This window comes from Capra hircus, chromosome 15, assembly GCF_001704415.2.
Source record: "Capra hircus breed San Clemente chromosome 15, ASM170441v1, whole genome shotgun sequence".
NCBI classification, from domain to species: domain Eukaryota; kingdom Metazoa; phylum Chordata; class Mammalia; order Artiodactyla; family Bovidae; genus Capra; species Capra hircus.
In genome coordinates, this window is record NC_030822.1 from 41973771 (window position 1) to 41994275 (window position 20505).

Consider the following 20505-nt stretch of genomic DNA (forward strand, 5'->3'; position numbering starts at 1 on the left):
GAAGAAAAGTTATGACCAACCTAGACAGCATATTCAAAAGCAGAGACATTACTTTGCCAACAAAGGTCCGTCTAGTCAAGGCTATGGTTTTTCCTGTGGTCATGTATAGATGTTGGACTGTGAAGTTGGACTGTGAGTTGGACTGTGAAGAAAGCTGAGTGCCGAAGAATTGATGCCTTTGAACTGTGGTGTTGGAGAAGGCTCTTGAGAGTCCCTTGCACTGCAAGGAGATCCAACCAGTCCATTCTAGGAGATCAGTCCTGGGTGTTCACTGGAAGGACTGATGCTGAAGCTGAAACTCCAATACTTTGGCCACCTCATGCGAAGAGCTGACTCATTGGAAAAGACCCTGATGCTGGGAAAGATTGAGGGCAGGAGGAGAAGGGGACGACAGAGGATGAGATGGCTGGATGGCATCACTGATTCGATGGACATGGGTTTAAGTGAACTCCAGCAGTTGGTGATGGACAGGGAGGCCTGGCGTGCTGCAATTCATGGGGTTGCAAAGAGTTGGACACGACTGAGTGACTGAACTGAACTGAACTGAACCCTCATTGAATGATCTGAGTTAAACCAGATTTCAAAACTTATAAATATCCCTACTCTGCTCTTCCTCAGTCTAAGATGCTACTAAGACTCCACCAAGGTGGGACTCTCCTTACCATCACATACAATGAATTCAGTTTTGCTTTATAGCTTATTTTGCTGGTATTTCCTGGGAGCAAGCATCCAACAATCAAAACTTTTCTTTGTTTCTCCATTTAGTCTTGCTCAGGCATTTCCAAACCTCAGTATGCATAAAAATTACCACAGAGGATTGTATATACAAAAGCATGCATGAGCAGTTACGAGATCTCCATGTACAAATCTGAGCATGTTGTATTTAGAACTTAAGCCCTGCATGCAGAGATTAGCAGTTGGTGAAGAATAGAGAACCATAGAACTTTTGAGTTGAAAGTGATTCTAGATGCCCGAACATCAGTACCTGAATCAACTACATCAAAATCCCCTGATGTAATTAATCCCTACTTTAAAAAAAACAAATCCCATCCCTGGTTTCACTTCAGATGTACCGAATCAGAATTTCTAGAGCACAATCAGATTTGGGAACCATTATGCTCTTCTACCACATCATTCTGTAGATGAAGAAAGAGACTCAGAAATGGAAGTAAGTTTGTCCATGATATCACAGCTGTTGAGCTGTGTGTCTCATGATTCCTTGTTAAGAGTTTCAAGGATGGAGAGCAGATTCTGGAGATGTTGAGATTGCCAAATCCTTACCACTAGACCACCGGGGAGCATTTGGAGATGTTGAGAAATGGAATATTTTCTGCCATATCATTAAACAAGGATGTCACAGTCACCAGCAGCTGTAGCCACACAGATGGTGAGAGGGTGAGCCCTAAGGGAACTCAGGAAGAAAAGAATACCTGTCTTCTAGCAGCCATCAGACTGCAGTCATTTCCTATGGTGGGCTCTGAAGAAGCTCAGTCATCTAGCAGTATCTACTAGATAAGAGGAAACAGATAAAGTATAATTTTCAAAACAGATAAAATTATGACCCTTAAGCAAAGACAAGAAGAACACTGAGAATCTGTGGACCACCTCGTTAAATTTATGTTCTCAGGAATTGTTAATCGGCTCAAGCACAGGCAGATGGGTTATTACAAGGCTTTAGGAGCATGTCCTAGGAAGGAAGCAGAAGTGTTCCTCCTGAGAACTACAGGTGGGCCCTTGAAAGAGGTTCTAAGTCCAGGCAGCTACTCCCAAGGTTCTTCATTATTCGGACCACAAGGTTTCTCCAACACACTTATTTGTTTCGTTGTTTTGCTTCTCTACTCATCAGTATGAGTGAGAGCTAAGTCACTTCAGTCGTGTCTGACTCATTATGACCCCACAGATTGCGGCCCGCCGGGCTCCTTTGTCCATGGGATTCTCCAGGCAAGAATACTGGAGTGGGCTGCCATGTCCTCCTCCAGAGGGTCTTCCCAACCCAGAGACTGAACCAGCCTCTCTTATGTCTCCAGCATTGGCAGGCGGGTTCTTTACCACCAGTGCCACCTGGAAGTCCAGGCATCAGCCTCCCTGTGGCTAAAAAAATGGATGCCCCCAATCTGGAGTCTGCACAATCATCACTAAGTGCTGGACTTCTGACAACAGTGTTTAGCTTAGATCAGGTTCTTGATGGAGTCTATCTGATTGGCTGTTCTCCAGTCAAGCATTAGAGCCCTTTGAATCATGTCATCACTCAGCATCAATCAGCTGTAGCTACTTGGAGGAAACAGTATGAGTGGGTGGGTGTGTATTTGGTGGGAGGTGGGAGGAGGGTGTGTGGGGTGTGTGTGTGTGTCAGATTCAGGTAGGGGAGTCTAAGTGAGAAGCTCAGCTTGGCCAAGCACTATAAAACGTGCCTTTAATCATTTCCAGCAAGAGTCCTTGAAATGGGGACATTTGTGCCCCACCCCCCACCCCGTTAGCCCAAATGAGTGTGGTTGTCAGTTGCTTTTAATTTGGCAACATAATTTTGGGGGGGGGAGGCGAGTTGGAGCCCCCACAGGAGCCGACAACCACATCTTCCAATTCATATTTCCACCTACATTTGGGATCCTCCTTTGTACAAGCCACTGAACTGCTAGAAACGTGGATGCCTCTAGGTGTTGACGAGTGCTCATGAACTTCAGACTTCTCACTCTAGAATGGGGTTGAAGAGGAGGTTGATAGCTGGATGTGCTGTTCGGGTAGGGCCCGAATACATTTCGGTTCACTCTCTTTCCAGAGCAAGCTCATTCTTTTTCGTGGGCACAAGAGATGGGCCCAATAACTACAGTTAGAAATGCAGCAGGTGAAAAGCGAGCTCCTCACCAAGCAGCCGGGCCAAATCAGCGGGAGGCAGAGTAGCAGGTGGGGTCGGTTCAGCAATCACTGAACTCGGGGTTGGAGCGAGGACGTGTGCCGAGTGCAGAGCCGGGGAAGAGCGGCCTCCAGACTCCAAGGCTCCCAGGCCGGAGGCTCGCACACAGCGAAACAGATGAGACCCCACGTCCTGCCAGGCGCAGGTCTGGGGCATCCTCCCTGCTCCCAGCAGCGGCGGGCGCGGGCCCCGAGCGCTCAGCTCCTTGCAGGGCGGAGGGCGGCGCGAGGGAGGGAGAGAGGGAAGGGAAAGGCGAGCGTGAGCTGCCTCGAATGCTTGGAATAATTCCGCTTCCGTTTGGAAAGCCGCAGCCTCAGTCCCGCCGCGCCCGCCGCGTCCGCCCAGCGCCAGCTCCGCGTCCCGACCGGCCCGCGGCTGCCCGCTCTGCCGCCATGGCCACCTCCCCGCAGAAGTCGCCGTCTGTCCCCAAGTCCCCCACTCCCAAGTCGCCCCCGTCCCGAAAGAAAGATGACTCCTTCTTGGGGAAACTCGGAGGGACTCTGGCCCGGAGGAAGAAAGCCAAGGAGGGTGAGTGCGGCCCGGGCAGGGCCGGGAAGCTAGGGGCCGGAGCTCCGGGGGCTGGGCGGGCGCGCGCCGCGGGTGCCCGCCGCGGGTGCCCGGCGCCGGGGAGGGGGGCGCGCGGTGGCGCGGGCGCGCGCTGCCCGGGAACGTCTCGCGGGGCCAGTCCTCGGCGCCGCCAGGCTCGCTGTCGCCTGGGCGCTTGCCCTCCCGGGCCCCGAGGCGGTCTGTTGGGGCAGCCCGGGCCTGGGATCAGGAGGCGCCCGCACTGGGCCACGGGCCGAGGAGGCGGCCGGGCCCTCCAGCCCGGAGGCGGCGGCCTCCCCTAGGCCCGAAGTCCCCGCCTTCTCCGCGCCGAAGGCTGGCAGTTCCCAAGTTTCTGCTGAAACTTTTCTGGGCGCCGTCACTCTCACTTTTTGCCTTCATTGGTCTTTGAAATCAGATCGTTTCCTAGTATGCGGTTGCAGCCTTGGCCTCCTGGAGCTCTAGTCCGTCCCCAGGGCTAAGCCGGGCTCTGTAAATGTGTAGATCAACACCAAATGTTTGCTGAATGAATGAGTGGAGCGGTGGCAGTCTTCAGTGAGTGGTCCCACCTTGTGAAAAATGATAAACTCGCACCCTAGGAGGAAACCTCGATTAGACACACACACACTGTAGCATCCTGGGCTCTGACCCTTCTGCGAACTCTAGAGTTAAGGCCTCTTGCAAAAACCATTTCCTTTTTCCCATCAGGGTGAATTGAGGAGAACTTACTTTTTTTCCAGGACAGTTTACATGTAAAATATTTTGTCCTGTGGGCAGATTTTACATCCTTGTTTTTTTTTTTTTTTTCTTAATTGAAGTATAGTTGATTTACAATACTGTGTTAGTTTCAGGTGTACAGGATAGTGATTAAGTATTTCTGCAGATTATATTCCGTTATAGGTTACTTCAAGATAGGAGGTATATTTCCCTGTGCTATACAATATGTCTTTGTTGCTTGTCTATATGTAATTGTTTGTATCTGTCAATCCCATACCTCTTATTTGTCCTTCCTCCTTCCCTCTTTGGGGCTTCCCAGGTGGTTCAGTGGTAAAGACTCTGCCTTCCAATGCTGGAGGTGCAGTGCAGGGAAGATCCCCTGGAGGAGGAAATGGCAACCCACTCTATGATTCTTGCCTGGGAAATCCCATGGACAAAGAAGCCCTGCTGGGCTACACAGTCCGTAGCGTCGAAAGAGTCAGTCCTGCCTTAGCATCTTAACCTCCACCATGCTGTTTTCTAAAGTGGCTGCACCAATTTACATAGCCACCAGCAGTGTACGAGGTTTCCCTTTTCTTCACATCCTCTCCAATATTTGTTATATGTAGCACCCTGAATGTTGTTTTGAGCAATGAAGTGACGGTTTGGGAAAAGGCCTAATGATTGGTGTGTAGGAAGAAGTTGCTTAGTTTAAAAAAAAAATTTTTTTTTTCCAGACTCCTCTGTGGTTTGGGAATAAACCTTTTTAAATTAGTAATGGTGATATGTAAATAAGTTTCATATTCCTGACTTATCTTAAACCATGAAAACTCAGTGGAGAATTATCAAACATGACACAGAGAACTAGACTTCTGATTCTCTATATTAAATTGAGAAGCAGCAAAACACATCCCTAAAAATGTTTCCTCCAAAGTGTGGTTACTTTGGTAAACCACTGTGGAATAGTGTGCTTTTGTTGTTGTATAGTTGCTAAGTTGTGTCTGACTTTGTGACCCCATGAACTATAACCTGCCAGGCTCCTCTGTCCATGGGATTTCCCAGGCAAGAATACTGGAGTGGGTTGCCATTTCCTTCTCCAAGGGATCTTCCCGACCCAGGGATCGAACCTGTGTCTTCTGCCTTGCCAGGCTGATTCTTTACCGGTGAGCCACACATATTGTGCAATACATGTGGCTTCGGGAGTGTTTTTCTAGGCTATCCCTGTAACTTTCCTATGGTGTTCTCAACATGGGCTCTCCAGCTTGAGACTGGGCAACTCAGAGTTACTGAAGCTCATGACCTATCAGAAGTGCTCACCCCACTTTGCCAACTCTTTAGAAAAGTTTACTTTATATTGAGCCCAAAGTTGGTTTCTCTGTATCTGCTACTGTTCTGATCATGCAGCCAGGAGGAGTCAGGGATGGTGGCTCTTCACTTTCTCCAAGTGGACCTGCTTTGTGGGGTCCCTTGACCCTTCCAAACATCCTCGTTTCCTGTAGCTGGTTCTTGCAGATGAACTTCATGGCCCTCTGGTTTCCTGTCTTCAGTTTCAGTCCCAGTCCCTACAGGAAACACAGGAACAAATCAGTTGCGATTTTAAAACTAACGTGGTAAAGAACCTTCTGTGTAGGTTCTTAGGCTCGCCTTTCAGAGTCTACTTGCCAAAGGGTCACCATTCACCTTCCTTCCTCCAGATCTGTCTTCAAGACTTGCTCTTTCCAAGAACACCATCCTGAATGGTATCTGCCAGCTGAAGGTGCCCTAAATTTGTCCTGCAGCAATGGTTATTCCTTTATTTTATCCACTTATTTATTATCCTTAGAGTTTTTATATTTTGTCTGATGCCCAGACTGTACCATTTTGGCTCCCGTAAGCTGTCCAGTGTAACTGGGGAAGTAGATGTTTGGTTTCTAGCATGAGAGGAAGTCTCAGTATTGCTGAGCAACCCTTCTCTCCTAATCAGCTTGCATCCTCATTTTCCAACAGACCTGTTTAAACCCATGTCATTCAGTCTCTTCCCCAGACTTTGAGATAGAAAATTCAGTGCCAGATCTAGACACACCCCCTTCGTCCACAATTTTTGTTAAGGAAGTATGTTAGCATTGCTTTGCCATTTTCCCAGAGTATTACAAAAAGCTCTCTGCATTGCATGCTCCCATGTAACTTGCCCCTTTCTGGTAAGACAAAAAGGCATTGTGCTTGCAAATTTCTCCTCTGACACCACTCTTATGAAAATAATATAAATAATAGCTAATGCCCCTTGAGAAAAAAGTTTAAGTGCCAGAACTTTTTGAATTTTCCTCACACCCCCTACCCCCCAGTCCCATCTATATCTCAACTTTTCCTTTCCTGTTCCCTCCTATCTTCGTCCCTTCCAAGGAGATCCCTTCTTCCCTTGCTCAGGAGGCCCTTCATTTCCATTCTTCCCAGACTCAGTGCAGCCTTACTCTTTCTTTCATACCCCCAGTCTTTTTCATGCTGCTTAATCCCCCTAACATCTGCAAGTGTGCTTGAGTCTTTGCCATTTGTGGACACTCTCCCGATGTTGGTTTCCTCTCAAGGTGCTCAGCAGAGGCCTTGGAAGAGCCATCTGTACCGGCTTCCCTTTTCTTAGCTCCTAGTCACTTCCTGGTGCCCTATACCCATTCTTTCACCAATTATATATTGAGTTGCCTACCATGTTCCAGGCATTGCGCTAGGTATTGGGGTATGACAGGGAAAGAACACACAAAAATCCCTGCCCTCACAAGCTTGCCTTCTAATAGGGAAGACAGATCACAAACAAGATAGTGAGTGGATAAACTTTGTGTGTTATATTATAATGGTGATGAGTGCCGTAGAGCAAAATAAAGCAGGGAAAAGGGAGATGGAGTGTTGTGGGGTGAGGGGGGGGTATGGCTGGCAGTTTTAAGTAGGGTGGCTAGAGAAGGCCTCACCAAGAAGGGTTTACTCGGGTAAAGTCCTGAGGAAGTGAGTGAGAGCTGTATGTGTATCTCGGAGAAGAGCACTGCAGGGGAGGGAATGGCCGATGCCAAGACCCTGAGATGGCAGTGGGCCTGGTGTGTTGAGGACAACTGTGGAACGTGGTGAGGTCTCAGGGGTACTTAGAGTGAAGGGCTGTGTAGGGTCCTGCAGGCCTTTACTCAGAGTGACATGGGAAGGTCTTAGAGATTTTTTGTGCTGAGGAATAGCGTGATCATGCTTCTGTTTTAACAAGATGGCTCTGATGGTGATAAGTGGCTAAGGGGGCAGGGTGGCAGCAGGGAGATGATCTATCAGGCTACTGTAGTGATCCAGCTAAGATGTGGTGGTCTGATGCTGAGTGGTAGCAGTGGAGGGATGATCATTCAGTTCTGGATATAGTTTGAAGATATAGTGGATAGGATTTATTGAAACACTGGAAGGGAGATAAGAGAGTAGAATCAAGATGACTCCAGAGTTTGAGTTTGAACAACTGGAAAGGTGGAACTGACTTAGCTGAGTTGGAGAATTCTATAGGAAGAGCTGGTTTGGAAAGAAAGGGCAGGACTCTGTGTTGGATCTGTTTAACTCGAGGTGCCTCTTATGGTCCCAGAGGCCATATTGAGTTCACAGCTGGTTTTAGGAGTCTAGCCTGGAGAGGGATCTGGGCTGGAGACACTCTGTGTAGGTGTATTTAAAGCCAGGAGAGTGAATGGGGTCATCAAAGGAGCATGGGACATACAAGAGGTCTAAGGACTCTCCAACGTGTAGAAGGTGGGAAATGCAGAGGAACCAGCGAGAGAGGCTGGAAAGGAGTGGCCAGCATGATAGGAGGGAAACTGGGAAGGCATGGACTCCTAGAAGTTGATTGTAGAATTTATTTCCATGATTTACACTTCACTGAATTGATGCTTTTGAACTGTGGTGTTGGAGAAGACTCTTGAGAGTCCCTTGGACTGCAAGGAGATCAAACCAGTCCATCCTAAAGGAATCAGTCCTGAATATTCATTGGAAGGACTGATGCTGAAGCTGAAACTCCAATACTTTGGCCACCTGATGCAAAGAACTGACTCATTGGAAAAGACCCTGATGCTGGGAAAGACTGAGGGCGGGAGGAGAGGGGGATGATAGAGGATGAGATGGTTGGATGGTATCACCGACTCGACGGACATGAGTTTGAGCAAGCTCCAGGAGTTGGTGATGGACAGGGAAGCCTGGTGTGCTGCTGTCCACTAGGTCGCAAACAGTCGGACACGACTGAGCGACTGAATTGAACACTTCACTGACTAATGTCTCCAGAATCCACTGCCTCCTTGTCAATCCTCATTCTACTTGGGCTCTTGGTGGCATTCGTATTATTCAACTTTTTCTTTCCCTTAAAATTCTCTCTTTCTTGATCTTATCCACAGTGAATTGTTCCCTGTGCCTTTATTTTACTTTATTGGACTTCTTTTCAGGCTTTCAGTATTTGTTTCCCTCTCAGTAGCATTTCCCAGGGGAGCTGCTTTGCCCTTTCTTTCTGTTTTCCCCTCCATGGATTCTCTTACCTAATCCCATGGTTTTGGCAACCACCTGCCAATGGATGGTTCCCAATCCACATCTCCACTCCAGATCTTTCATCCGTATCCAGATTCATCTTCCCCCTGTCTCCTGGCTGTGTCCGGGATGCTCAGACTCGGCATGCCTGTGATGGAATTGTTGTGTGTCCCACTTGCCCAGATCTGCTGCCTCTCTCTCACCATTCTACCAGCTGAGGTGGAAATGTTGCAGTTGTCCTCTGTTTCAGAAGTCAGCATCTTTTTTTTTTAAGAGGCAGATGGTAAATATTTTAGACGTTGCTGGCCCTCTGGTCTCTATTCAGCTCTGCCTTTGAGGCCACAGATGATAGGTAAATGAACAAGTGTGGTGTGTTTCAATAAAAATATAGTTATGGACATTGAAGTTTCACATTTCATAATATTCATATTTTTCATAATTCATGATTTCATAAATTATGGATTTCACATACTTATGTCACAAAATAGTCCTCTTTTGTCCTTTTTCAGTCACTTATAAAACGTGAGTCTCATTCGTCGTCCCGGGGCTGTGCAGACTCAGGTGGAGGCTGGATGTGGGCATGGCAGTAGCTCGCCTGCCTCTGCTCTGTTTCATCCCCACATCCAATCATCTCTCATGCAATCCTGCTGATACTGCCAGCCAAATATTTCTGTTTTAATCCAGACCTCATTGTCTTCTTCGGGACTGCATATTTTGTTAAACTTGAGCATCTTTAGTTTCCACCTAAAGTATTGCCGTACCCACCCCGCTAGTCTCCCTGTCTCTGGTCCTTTTTCATTCAATCCACGCATCATCCTTTTGCTGATATGTTGTTTTATTTTTAAGCACAAAGATAAAATCTCCCCAACAGTCCTTAGCATGGCATTAAGTCCTTCACAGTTGCTCTGTGGTCTACCTTCTTTGTCTTAGTCTTCTTAATTTCCTTTTCAGGAAGTTTCCGGTTTAGCCATTCGAAACTGCTCTTCGTCCCCCAAACACGTCATGTTCTTCCACGTGTTTGCACCTTTATACATGCTGTTCCATGTTTCTGGAATGACCTTCTTCCCTTCTCTATGCAACAATTTCCTATCCAGTCATTGAGACCCAACTCAGATATCCCATCCTGCTTGAGGCCTGCTATAGATCCAATAGGAAGAGTGAGATACTTCCTTCTCTGTGATTCCATACTACCTTGCCTGTGTACGATGGCACGCTGCATTGCCACCTTTGTGGCTGTGCATGTCACACTGTGATGAGAGTGTTCCTGTGCCTGTCCTGCTTGCTATAGCATTTAACACATAATGATATTGCAATTTCTATGGAATGAATTTCTCCCTATTTTTCTTGGTGAAAACAGCCCCCCACGAACTGGCTGTGTAATCTTAGACAAGTCTCTTCCCCTTTGCTCATTTCTAACATAAGTAATTAGGCTAAGTAACCTTTTCAGCCCCTTGCAGGTCTGGTATTTGATGACTTCTGATGACTTCTCATTTCACCAGGCTTCTCTCAAATTCATTGTTCATTTATTGTCTATGTCGGGTGGTCTGGGAGTGACATCATCACAAAGACCTCTTTCTTTCCTCCACTAATGAAGGCACCTCTGTGTCGGGAGGAGGAGATGGAAACCAGGATAAGTGGGCCGCAGCCCAAGGACACCTCCATATTAGGAATCTGTCTCCTTGTCTCAGGGAATATCTCCATTTGGTTAACAAGCACAGTTCATAATTTTGTTTTAGCCATTAGTACAGGAGGAGAGATGAAATCCTGTAGACATTTGTAAGTGACTCGCTGTCATGGAAAAAAGAACACAGTTGGGGAAAGTTATGACAATTTTAATAATAAAAGACTTCAAAAATATGTTACAAAATAAAAGTAGAATCCTTTAAAAATGTAAATGGTCTGTTACGTGTTCAATATGTTCTCTAGCTTTGCAGTCAGTGGGAAGCCCAGATGAGGGCCTTTCCCTGAGGACCAGGCCTGCAGGACAAGGTGGCCTCATTCTTTCTTTTCTTTCTTCTCTGTAGACTCCAGAGGGCAGGCGTTGTTTATGCTGCTCATGTTGTACCCCACGTGCCCGGCACAGCATTGGCACTTAACAGGCGCTCTGTAAAACCATGCTAACTACCTGAACTGTCAGTGGGAATAAGATGCCCAGGTTACTTTGAACTCTGCTCTAAGCTTTGATGACTCTTCTGGTGCTCTGATTCCACCCAGGCCTTGACTTCTTGCCCTGTGCTGGGGGGTGGGCAGGGGCCAGGGGGAGGGAGCTTAGAAAACAGTGTCCTCCCTCCCCTCAGGAATCTCTTTACCCTTTTGTGGGAAGACGTCACTTAGCTCTGTTATTTCACAAGCACACAAAGGCCCCTGAGACTGGAGGAGTAGGTCCGAGAACCAGTGGGCATGGATTGGTCGGTGGCAGCAGGGAGCCTGAGAGGAGGCCCACTGGTCAAGGGTGGTGACAGGCCAGTGTTCTTTGTTTTCATACAGAAAAGTTTGCTTTGTGGAAATGACATTTCACATGTTCATGTTAAAGTGCTTAAAGGAAGAAAGACCAGAGGAGAAATAGCCTATTTGCAATTTGGGGAAGATGAGAGCAATGTTCAGACAGAAGCTCTTTCATTCCCCCGAGTCAGCCCCGTGCCCTCACCCTGTTTGTCCCTTCTAGCTTCATTTACTCACTAAGTGAGAACTCAGGAAATCTGAAAATCAGCCAGGGCCCTGCCTCTGTCACTGTGTCTCAGCAAGGGAGCTCCAGCACAACTCCCGACTCCAGCCCACCAGGAGAAGGAACCTCCCTGAGCCCAGCCTCACTCCCAATCACAGTCACTGCCACCTCGTTCAGGCCTGGGACAGCTGTCTGTGTGGTGTGCGATCACTCTCACACTCGTTTGACATCTGGCTCTATTAGCATTTCTAAGTGATAATCCTGTTTTCTCTGAACATACCCGCCTGCTGCAGCCTTAGAGAAACCCACTTGTGACTAGTGTCGTTGGCTTTCCTTCCAACCAGCCTTAGGGAAATGGCTAGGCCGTGGATGGAAGAAGCAGTGAGCTTAATCAGTTTAAACTGATATTAAACAGATATTAAACTGAAATATCCTTAACTACCGCACACTCTCTTGGGGAAAGGGAGAAGAAACCAAATTACTTAGCTCCTGACTTTTAAAATAAAAGTTATTTTTTTCTTCTCCATTATAAAATTAACCTGTGCTTATCGGATTTATGGGAAAATAGAGAAAACAATCATGCAATGTTCTGATTCTCAAAAGCAATCATTATTAGGATTTTGGTTTATTTTTTCTATTTTTTCTTTATAAATTTTTTCTTTTTTATAATTGTAACTGTGCCATTTCTGTTGTTTAGTCACTCAGTCATGTCTCTTTTGTGACCCCATGAAAGCCCATACCGTCTTTATTATATAGATAAAAATTCTGTATCTTTATTTTCATTTATTGTAAATATTTTTCATCTTATTAGATTTTATTAAACATGCTTTTAATTGGTGCATAATATTGCATTCATAATAGTGAATGTCCTATTGCTTATTTAATCATTTCTTTTGGTGCTTTTTTAAATTTTTCTAGAAATAATGCATACATTTTTAAAAAAAATATGCAGAATAATTTTTTTGCCTGGAGCCCCAGAAGTATAATTACAGGGTCAAAGGGTAACAGTTGACTTGCTTACCAGCTTATAATTGGTAACCAGGTGACATGACTGCTTTTGGATCTGGTGGTCTTCCTGGTAGTTTGCTTGAAAGTGAAACCAACATTGTTAGGCTGAAATATTCTGGTCCTGGGAGGACCGGTCACGGGTGGGGTGGGGTGGGGTGGGATGGGAGAGTAATGGGTCAGGAGAGCACAGATTTCCAGCCTGGCCGCTAACATGCACAAGGGAAGCTCTGCTAGAGGCAGGTCTTCACTTCACAACATTCTCTTATGGCCATTCTTTATGCTTTTATGGCCTGGCCTCAGCCTCAGAGCTCGTCCTTCTAACACGACCCGAGGAGGGGCTGCCTTGGGAATAGTCATCCTTGAAGTCAGAGCTGTCACTTCCTACCCTACTCTGAGTTCTCCCTAGGCTTCTGTGAGACCCAGTGGAGGTTTGTTTAAGAAGTCCCTCCTTCCCTTGATTACTTCCTCTTACCTCCTAATCTCTGAATTCTTGGACTTGCCCCCCCACACCCCCAATTTGGTGGCCACAGACAGATGGGAAGAAATCAAGACAGTGGGCTGAATGCTACAGCAGACAGATTTGAGTTGGGGTTGAAGGACCCCTTAGGAGATACAGTGCTTCAAGACGCCAAAGGAAGAAACCCATAGGCTGGCAAGAGAAGGGATGGGATTTGGGAACCTTCTGAGTTTCAGGTTGGATTTTGACAGAATGGGCCTGGCTGTTGCCTCTGGGGTTGTATCCTCAACCTGCACAGAAGGCAGTAGTCAGGTGTCCCATTTCATCTCCTAAGAATGGATCGGAGCCAGTTGGAGCACGTAATTATCACACCTACCACCCTAGGGGGTATTTCTGGGAGTTACTTGTGGAGGCAGGCACCCTCCCTTAGTAGTGATGTGTTGCGGGCATTTATTTCATCACTGAGTCATATCCTATTTTCTTCACTCATCCCCTTATCGCTTTTAAAATCCAGAGGCAACTCCCCTCTTTATGCTGTGAAATACAACCTGACACCAAGGAGCCGGGGTTGATGCAGCGGATCTCCTGGAGATGAGGATGCTGGGTGATAAACGGGCAAGGCTGCCAGCCCCTGTCTGCTCCCTCAGTGCTGTAAACTCAGGTTGCAGGGCTCCCGATGACCCTAAGGGGCTTCGTGGAGCAGACCCTGCGCTTGTGTTTTTCCAGGAAACATTTATTGGCAGAATAGGTAATCTGCCAATCGCAGTGTACATTGACTTTTCATTCAAAACCATTATTCCTAAAGCAGTTTTTGTGTTGGCCAACGTGACTTTGGCTACGGGGCGTGCTGGGAGGGAACTGCTTCCTGTGGGGAGGGGAAGTGGGAGAGGAGTTCAGGAAGAGGGTCTGCAAGCCCAGTCACCCAGTTTCAGGGGCAAGGGCACTCCTGGTCTGTTGTAGTGGGCACCGAGGTGGCAGGATATAGAGATTTTTAGCATCCACTGGGTGTCTGAGTCCTGAATTAGGGAGGCTTATCCAGATCAGGTCTGCGATTCAGGGTCTTGGCAGTGGAAGCTGAAGGAACTTGTGTTAGTCGCTCAGTCATGTCTGACTCTTTGTGACCCCATGGACTGTAGTGCACCAGGTTCCTCTGTCCATGGAATTCTCCAGGGAAGGATACTGGAGTGGGTTGCCATGCCCTCCTCCAGGAGGAACTTAAACAGGCTAGTCAGGACCGTGGCTGAGGAGGTAAAGAGCAGAGACAGTCTAGTGCTTGGTGTGGACTCAGGGTTCACCACCTCCCCCGGAGTAGAGGTAGGCGGGGGAGGCTGCCAAGGCTCACAGGACGCCTGGGTTTTGCCTCACGTACCTCCCCTTGACTCCAGGCTTGGAAATAAACTTTCCTCTCGGGGTAGGGTAGGGGATTCCTGACTTAACATAAGGCTGAGCTATCCTGGGCTCCCAGCCCTGGTGGGTAGAGCTGCAGATGACAGCTAGTTAATGATGACAGTTGGGAGAAACAGGGGCAGTTGGAACTGACAGTTTTGATGCTGTTTGCAAAAGGCAGAAGAAGAGGAACACAATTCCACCTTAAACAACTCAGGATACAGGCAAGTCCCGAAGTAGCCCCTTGCAAGGAGAAGCAGCTGCCTCTTGGCTGAGGGTGGCGAGGCTCAGCAGCCCCTCCAGTGCATGTCCAAGCGCCTGGAGAACAGCATGATCCCTTCACCTGCTTTTCCTCCATGCCTGTCATTATGGTAAATTACAAGGCTTCCATGATGGTCAGGAGAGGCAGGTTGATTCCTTCTGATTGTTCCTGTGCTGAACTTGGCTGGGGTGAGGGGCACCCAGATTTCACACCTTGTAATGGCCCTGCCAGGGGTGGATGTTAGCACAATTGGGACCTGACACTTCAATAAATCTGAGACATTCTGCTGCGGAGATCAAAGTTCAGAATTGCTTAAATTGGTGTTGGAGCTGGTGGGAAACAGGAGTCCAGGGCCATGAATTAGATAGATAGCAATTGTCGTTCAGTTTGTGAGGCTTAAACGTCAGCTTTTCAGATGATACAACGTCAATTTAAGTAATTTGGGCTCCCAGCTACCTAGCCCTTTCAGCATTTCTGGTTCTTGGAAGTGTGATTCATGGTCTCACTTATGTTCTTAAATGGAAAAAAACCCAAAAACCAAACAAATCAAACCTCAAGCACACCTTGCTTGTATCACCAGGGTTGGACAGTTGTGTTGGATCATCAGTTTTCATGGAAGTGTGGATGACGATTGCATCTCCTGCCTGGATGTGCTGGTAACTGCCCAAGCTACCGTGACCTCTCCCCTGAGCTTTGGACTCATTAACACGTGTGGGTCATGGCACTGTAAATTGTGCACAGAGATGCACCTGGGTTTTAACACAGGGCACATAATTCTCAAAGGCTTCTGATGAGGTGAGAAAGTGCTCTGGTTTCTGATGACAGCTCGAGTCCAGAGGAGAGGTGGTCTGGTTTATGTGAAAGAGTGGGCACTTCAAAAACATACTGCAGCTTTATTGAGATACAATTAACTCATTTAAGTGGTATAACTCAGTAGTTTTTAGTATATTCAAACTTATACAACCATTGATATAAACAATTTTGGAACATTCAGTTCAGTTCAGTTTAGAACAGTCTCACTACCCCCAAAAGATAACCTGTACCTGTTAGCAATCTCTCCCCTTCTCCTCTCCATTCTCCTCCTCCCAGGTAACCATCATATATTCTGTCTCTCCAGATTTGCCTGTTCAGGGCATTTCATAGGAATGGAGTTCTGTGATATGTGGTCTTTTGTGATTGACTTTTTTCACTTATTTTCAAAGTCCGTCCATGTTGCGGCCTGTATCAGCGCTGCATTCCTTTTCATGACTAAACAATCTTCTGTTACATAGATACACTGCATTTTGTTTATCCATTCATCAGCTGATAGACATTTGCATGGTTTGAACAATCTTCTGTTACATAGATACACTACATTTTGTTTATCCATTCATCAGCTGATAGACATTTGCATGGTTTGTCGTTTTTTGGCTATTACAAAGAATGTAGCTGTCAATTTTCAGATTAAGTTTTTGTGTGGGCATGTTTTCATTTCTCTTGGGTATAAACCTAGGAGTGCCATTGCTGGCATTTATGCTGACTCTATGCTTAACATTTTGAAGAACTGCCAGGTTGCACCACTTTACCTGTTCACCAGCAGTGTAAGGGATCTAATGCTTCCACATCCTCGCCAGCCCTGCTTGTTATCTGTGTTTTTGATTGTAGCCCTTCCGGTGGGTCTCATTGTGGTTTTTATTTGCATCTCCGTAATGGCTAATGATGTCGAGCCCCTTTCCACGTGCTTTTTGGCCATTTGTAGGTCTTCCTGGGCACTTAGGCTTTTAAAATTCCATGGAGTTCAATGCACACCTCCTTTGTCCTGAGCAGGATGGGAGTTCTGCCTGCTCATGCAGAAAGGGGAAGCCTGGCGAAGTCTCACCCTCCCATGTTTCAGGTGTTGGCTGGGAGCCCAGGAGACATGCCGCACCTTGTACTAGGTGCATCTTCATCTTGCAGAATGACTGTATTTCTGAACTATTTCCTGTGAAGCAAATTGTCATCATCCTATTACACCGCTGATTTGCATTATTAAATGAGAAATTGTTTGGCTGGAATACAATTTTAGCCCCAAATTGTTAAAGAAAAAATATGCCAGAAAACCAGCGAAGATTTAGAACATGTCCATTTAAGTGAAATGTGGAAATTCTTGGTATTACAACATTACTTTTCAAATAATAATATTAACATAACAATGACAACAATTACATAAGAGCTTTGTGCTGTTATGCGCCAGAGAATGCAGTAGATGCTTTACGTACATTACCTTATTGGATCTTCGTAACAACGCTATGAAATGGGTATTATTAGCCTCTTTGCCTGTTTACAGATGTGGAAAGTAAGGGGCAGACAGGCCAGGTAACTTGCTCAAGGTCAAGGCTAGTGTACTACTTAAGGTAACACTGCTGCTGCTAAGTCGCTTCAGTCGTGTCCGACTCTGTGTGACCTCATGGACGGCAGCCCACCAGGCTTCCCCATCCCTGGGATTCTCCAGGCAAGAACGCTGGAGTGGGTTGCCAATTCCTTCTCCAAAGCATGAAAGTGAAAAGTGAAAGTGAAGTTGCTCAGTCGTGTCTGACTGTTAGCGACCCCATGGACTGCAGCCCACCAGGCTCCTCCACCCATCGGATTTTCCAGGCAAGAGTGATGGAGTGGGGTGCCAGTGCCACTAGCAGCGGTAATAGATAAGTCCCCATTTCTCAGAAGCTTAACATCGTAAAAATGTATTTCTTGTTTATAACAGAACCCAATGGCAGTGTTCTTGACTGAATTGCCCTCCACACGGTCATTCAGTGATCCCAGACCCCTTTCCCCTATGGCTTTGCCTCTTCCAGGTTCTTTGAACCCTCATCAATCACCCAGTTGGTGAGAGAGAGAATAGGACTGCAGTGGGAGGTTTTTATGGGTCAAACACCTACATGATCACTTCTGTCCACTTACCACTGGCCAGAACTCAGTTATGGGGCCAGACCTCCATGTGAGAGAGGCCATGAGACAGAGCTGAGTTGTCTGCCCGGAGGGAAAGGAAATGAGCTTTGGCAAGTGTATCCGTCATTATGCCACTGCTAGCAAGTGGAAGACATGAGATTTGAACCCTGGCAGTTTGGGACCAGAGACTGACTCTACATCAGCACTTTCTGCCTCCTCACCATGAACAGTGGCTCAAAGCCTGAGAAAAATGTGGTGGACTGCACCACATTTATAACTGTATGTGGCTGCCTGATTGCTGTGCTTGGGAATTCTGTCAAAGTTGCTATCTTCAGAAAACAATAACCTTGAGAACAGATATTGAGCGTTTGCTTTGTTCCAGACATGGCTCTATGCATTTTACATGTTCTGCTTTATTTAATCGTCACAATTACCCAGGCGATAGGGAATTATTACTGGTCCCATTTTCCAGGCAAGGAAGCTGGTTATGTGTCCAAGGCCACATAAGTAAGCAGTGTCTCTGGGCTCCGAAAGGCCCTTACACAAAACCCCGTGGTACAAGGTGGGGGCTGAAGGGAAGAGATCTTGCTTCTAAGATCCAAACTTTCTAAGTCATTTATGAGACAGTGGGGAAAATGTAAACACTGGGAATGTGATGACACTAAGGAATCATTGTTAATTTGTAGGATGGCCATATTAAAAAAGAAAAAAACTCCTTCCTTATATTTTCAAAATACATCCTGAATGTTTATGGACAACATGATCAAATGTCTAGGATTTGCTTCCAATCATACAATGTGAAGTGACCATGAGTTGCCAGTTGTAGGATGGTGATGAGTCCGTGGAGTATTGTGGTACTAGTCTCTCATTTTGGAGTCTATTTGAAGTTTTCCATAATAATTATAATAAAAAAGGAGACTTTGAATCAGACTTTAATGAATGGACTTTCTGCAGCCCCTGGATGGTAAATGAAGTGCTGAGGGTGGGCTCAGAGCACTAAATGAGTTTGCTGAAGACCAGCTGAGCGGCCTGGGATGTTTTGTGGAGCAGCTCTTCCAGGGCTCTGGGAGCCATTGGCTGGTGTTGGAATTGTAATTTGAGATACACCTGGAGGCAGGGTTTAGTGTCTGGAGAATGGAGCGTCTGAAAAAGAGCCCCAGGGCCTCCAAAAGGCAGGAGCACAGGCTTCCTGGATGAGGAGAGGCCAGGTCAAAGTCAGGCTCTGCCCTGGCCAAATGGCCTGAGATACACAGACTTCTTGTGCAGCCTGTGATAAATATCCTGCTGAAAGGTACAGCTTGGCCCCAGGCTCCAGCTGCACTTTAATTAAACGGTGAAAATCCATCAAAGACGCCGCCTCCTCAGCCGGCCTGTTCTCCGGAGTCCCAGGTGAAGCCAGCTCTTGGCTGGCCCTGGGCCAGCAGGAAGGTGGGCTGCTGGCTTTCCCAAGCCCCTGCCTAAGATCAACATCTACCGCTTAGCAACCTGGCTTCCAACTTGATGCAAATTAAGCCTGGCATTTGGAGATGGTATTAAATGTCCTAAATCAATATTCTAGAGGCAGGATCAGAACAATTAAAACCCTGATTTTCTCCTCAGATCATTGGTGTATATATGAGTAAGTTTTTCAGCTCACTTAAAAAACTTAGCAGGTTGAAAAAGATGAGGGTTGGCTTGGTGGTGCTCTGAGCATAGTTTATTCCATCCTCAACATCTTTTCCTATTTTTTCACGTATCCAAGGTATGTCCAGCACAGAGGGGCTTTCATGTATGATGTTGCATTTAATCCTTGCAATAACCATAGGAGATCCTGTCATGTACATTTTACAGGTGGGGAAACTGGGGCTCAGAGAGGTGAAGTGACTTGTCCAAGGTCTCTCAGCTGCTAGGTGGTAGAGCAGGGAGCATAATTTGTTTCTTCATATTCAAATTCAGTGCATCACTCACTCTAAAACAACTGGCTTTTTCTGCATAGCTTCCGTGGCTCAGATGGTAAGGAATCCTCCTGCAATGTGGGAGACCCAGATTCTATCCCTGGGTCGGGAAGATCCCCTGGAAAAGGGAATGGCTACCCCCTCCAGTATTCTTATCAAAGAATTCCAGTCCATGGAATTACATGGACTGGATTACAGTCATGAGGTTGCAAAGAGTCAGACACGACTGAGCGACTTTCACTTTTCTGAATAGTTTTTCTTTCGCCAATAATAATAATTAGCAGTGATGAATAAAACAGTATTAATAGTAAGTGGCTAATGATTTACAGTTTCTCTGGCCTTAAAGGTGGTGGCAGCTTTTCTAGTTTGTCCATTTCTTTGTTCAACAAACATTTATTAAGAGGCAACCTAGTCGGGAGGTTTCTGGCTCTAGAGCCTGCCAGACTCCCTGGTCCTACTATACAGTGGGTGTGTAACCAGGGAGTCTCTCTGAGCCCCAGTTTCCTCATCTGTGAAATGGGATGTTACTAGTAGCCACTTCACAGAGGTGTCATGCGGATTAAACGAACTGGTACTTGCAAAGTGTTTAAAGTGGGGCCTGATCCCCAGGGGGCATTCCAATATATATGAGTCCCTGGCAGACACTGTCAAGGCCATAGGGATATCTGTGTCTTGTCTCCCATGGAACTTACCTCGTGTGTATGGCCAGATGATATTATTGCTTCTGTGTTTATTAAACTAAAGATATTTATGATAAAAAAATTCAAAGAGGCAAGAAATATATGAACTGGAAAGTAAGGAAGGGCCCATTTCTTTTCCAGCTCTCAGGCTTTCGAGATAATAGTGTATCTGATGATGATAGTGCGGTGTCAGGTATTGTCTTATAAAGCATATGTTTCTCCCTGGAATAGCTGGAAAGAGCATTCAGATGCTGCTGCTCCTGCTAAGTCGCTTCAGTCGTGGCTGACTCTGTGCGACCCCATAGACGGCAGCCCACCAGGCTCTCCCATCCCTGGGATTCTCCAGGCAAGAACACCGGAGTGGGTTGCCATTTCCTTCTCCAATGCATGAAAGTGAAAAGTGAAAGTGAAGTTGCTCGGTCGTATCCGACTCTTAGCGACCCCATGGACTGCAGCCTACCAGGCTCCTCCATCCATGGGATTTTCCAGGCAAGAGTACTGGAGTGGGGTGCCATTGCCTTCTCCAAAAGAGCATTCAGCAGTTTATACTTTTCACATACTC

The 20505-nt window shown here is 46.6% G+C and overlaps 1 protein-coding gene across 1 annotated transcript in view; it reads left to right on the forward strand.

The window, feature by feature from the left end:
* Positions 2965–20505, forward strand: part of PARVA (parvin alpha) — a 168227-nt gene continuing 150686 nt past the window's right edge. The window contains exon 1 of the mRNA XM_018059568.1: positions 2965–3439. Coding sequence (XP_017915057.1) covers positions 3184–3439 — 256 coding nt within the window. The 5' untranslated portion in view covers positions 2965–3183. The remainder of the gene's footprint in view (positions 3440–20505) is intronic.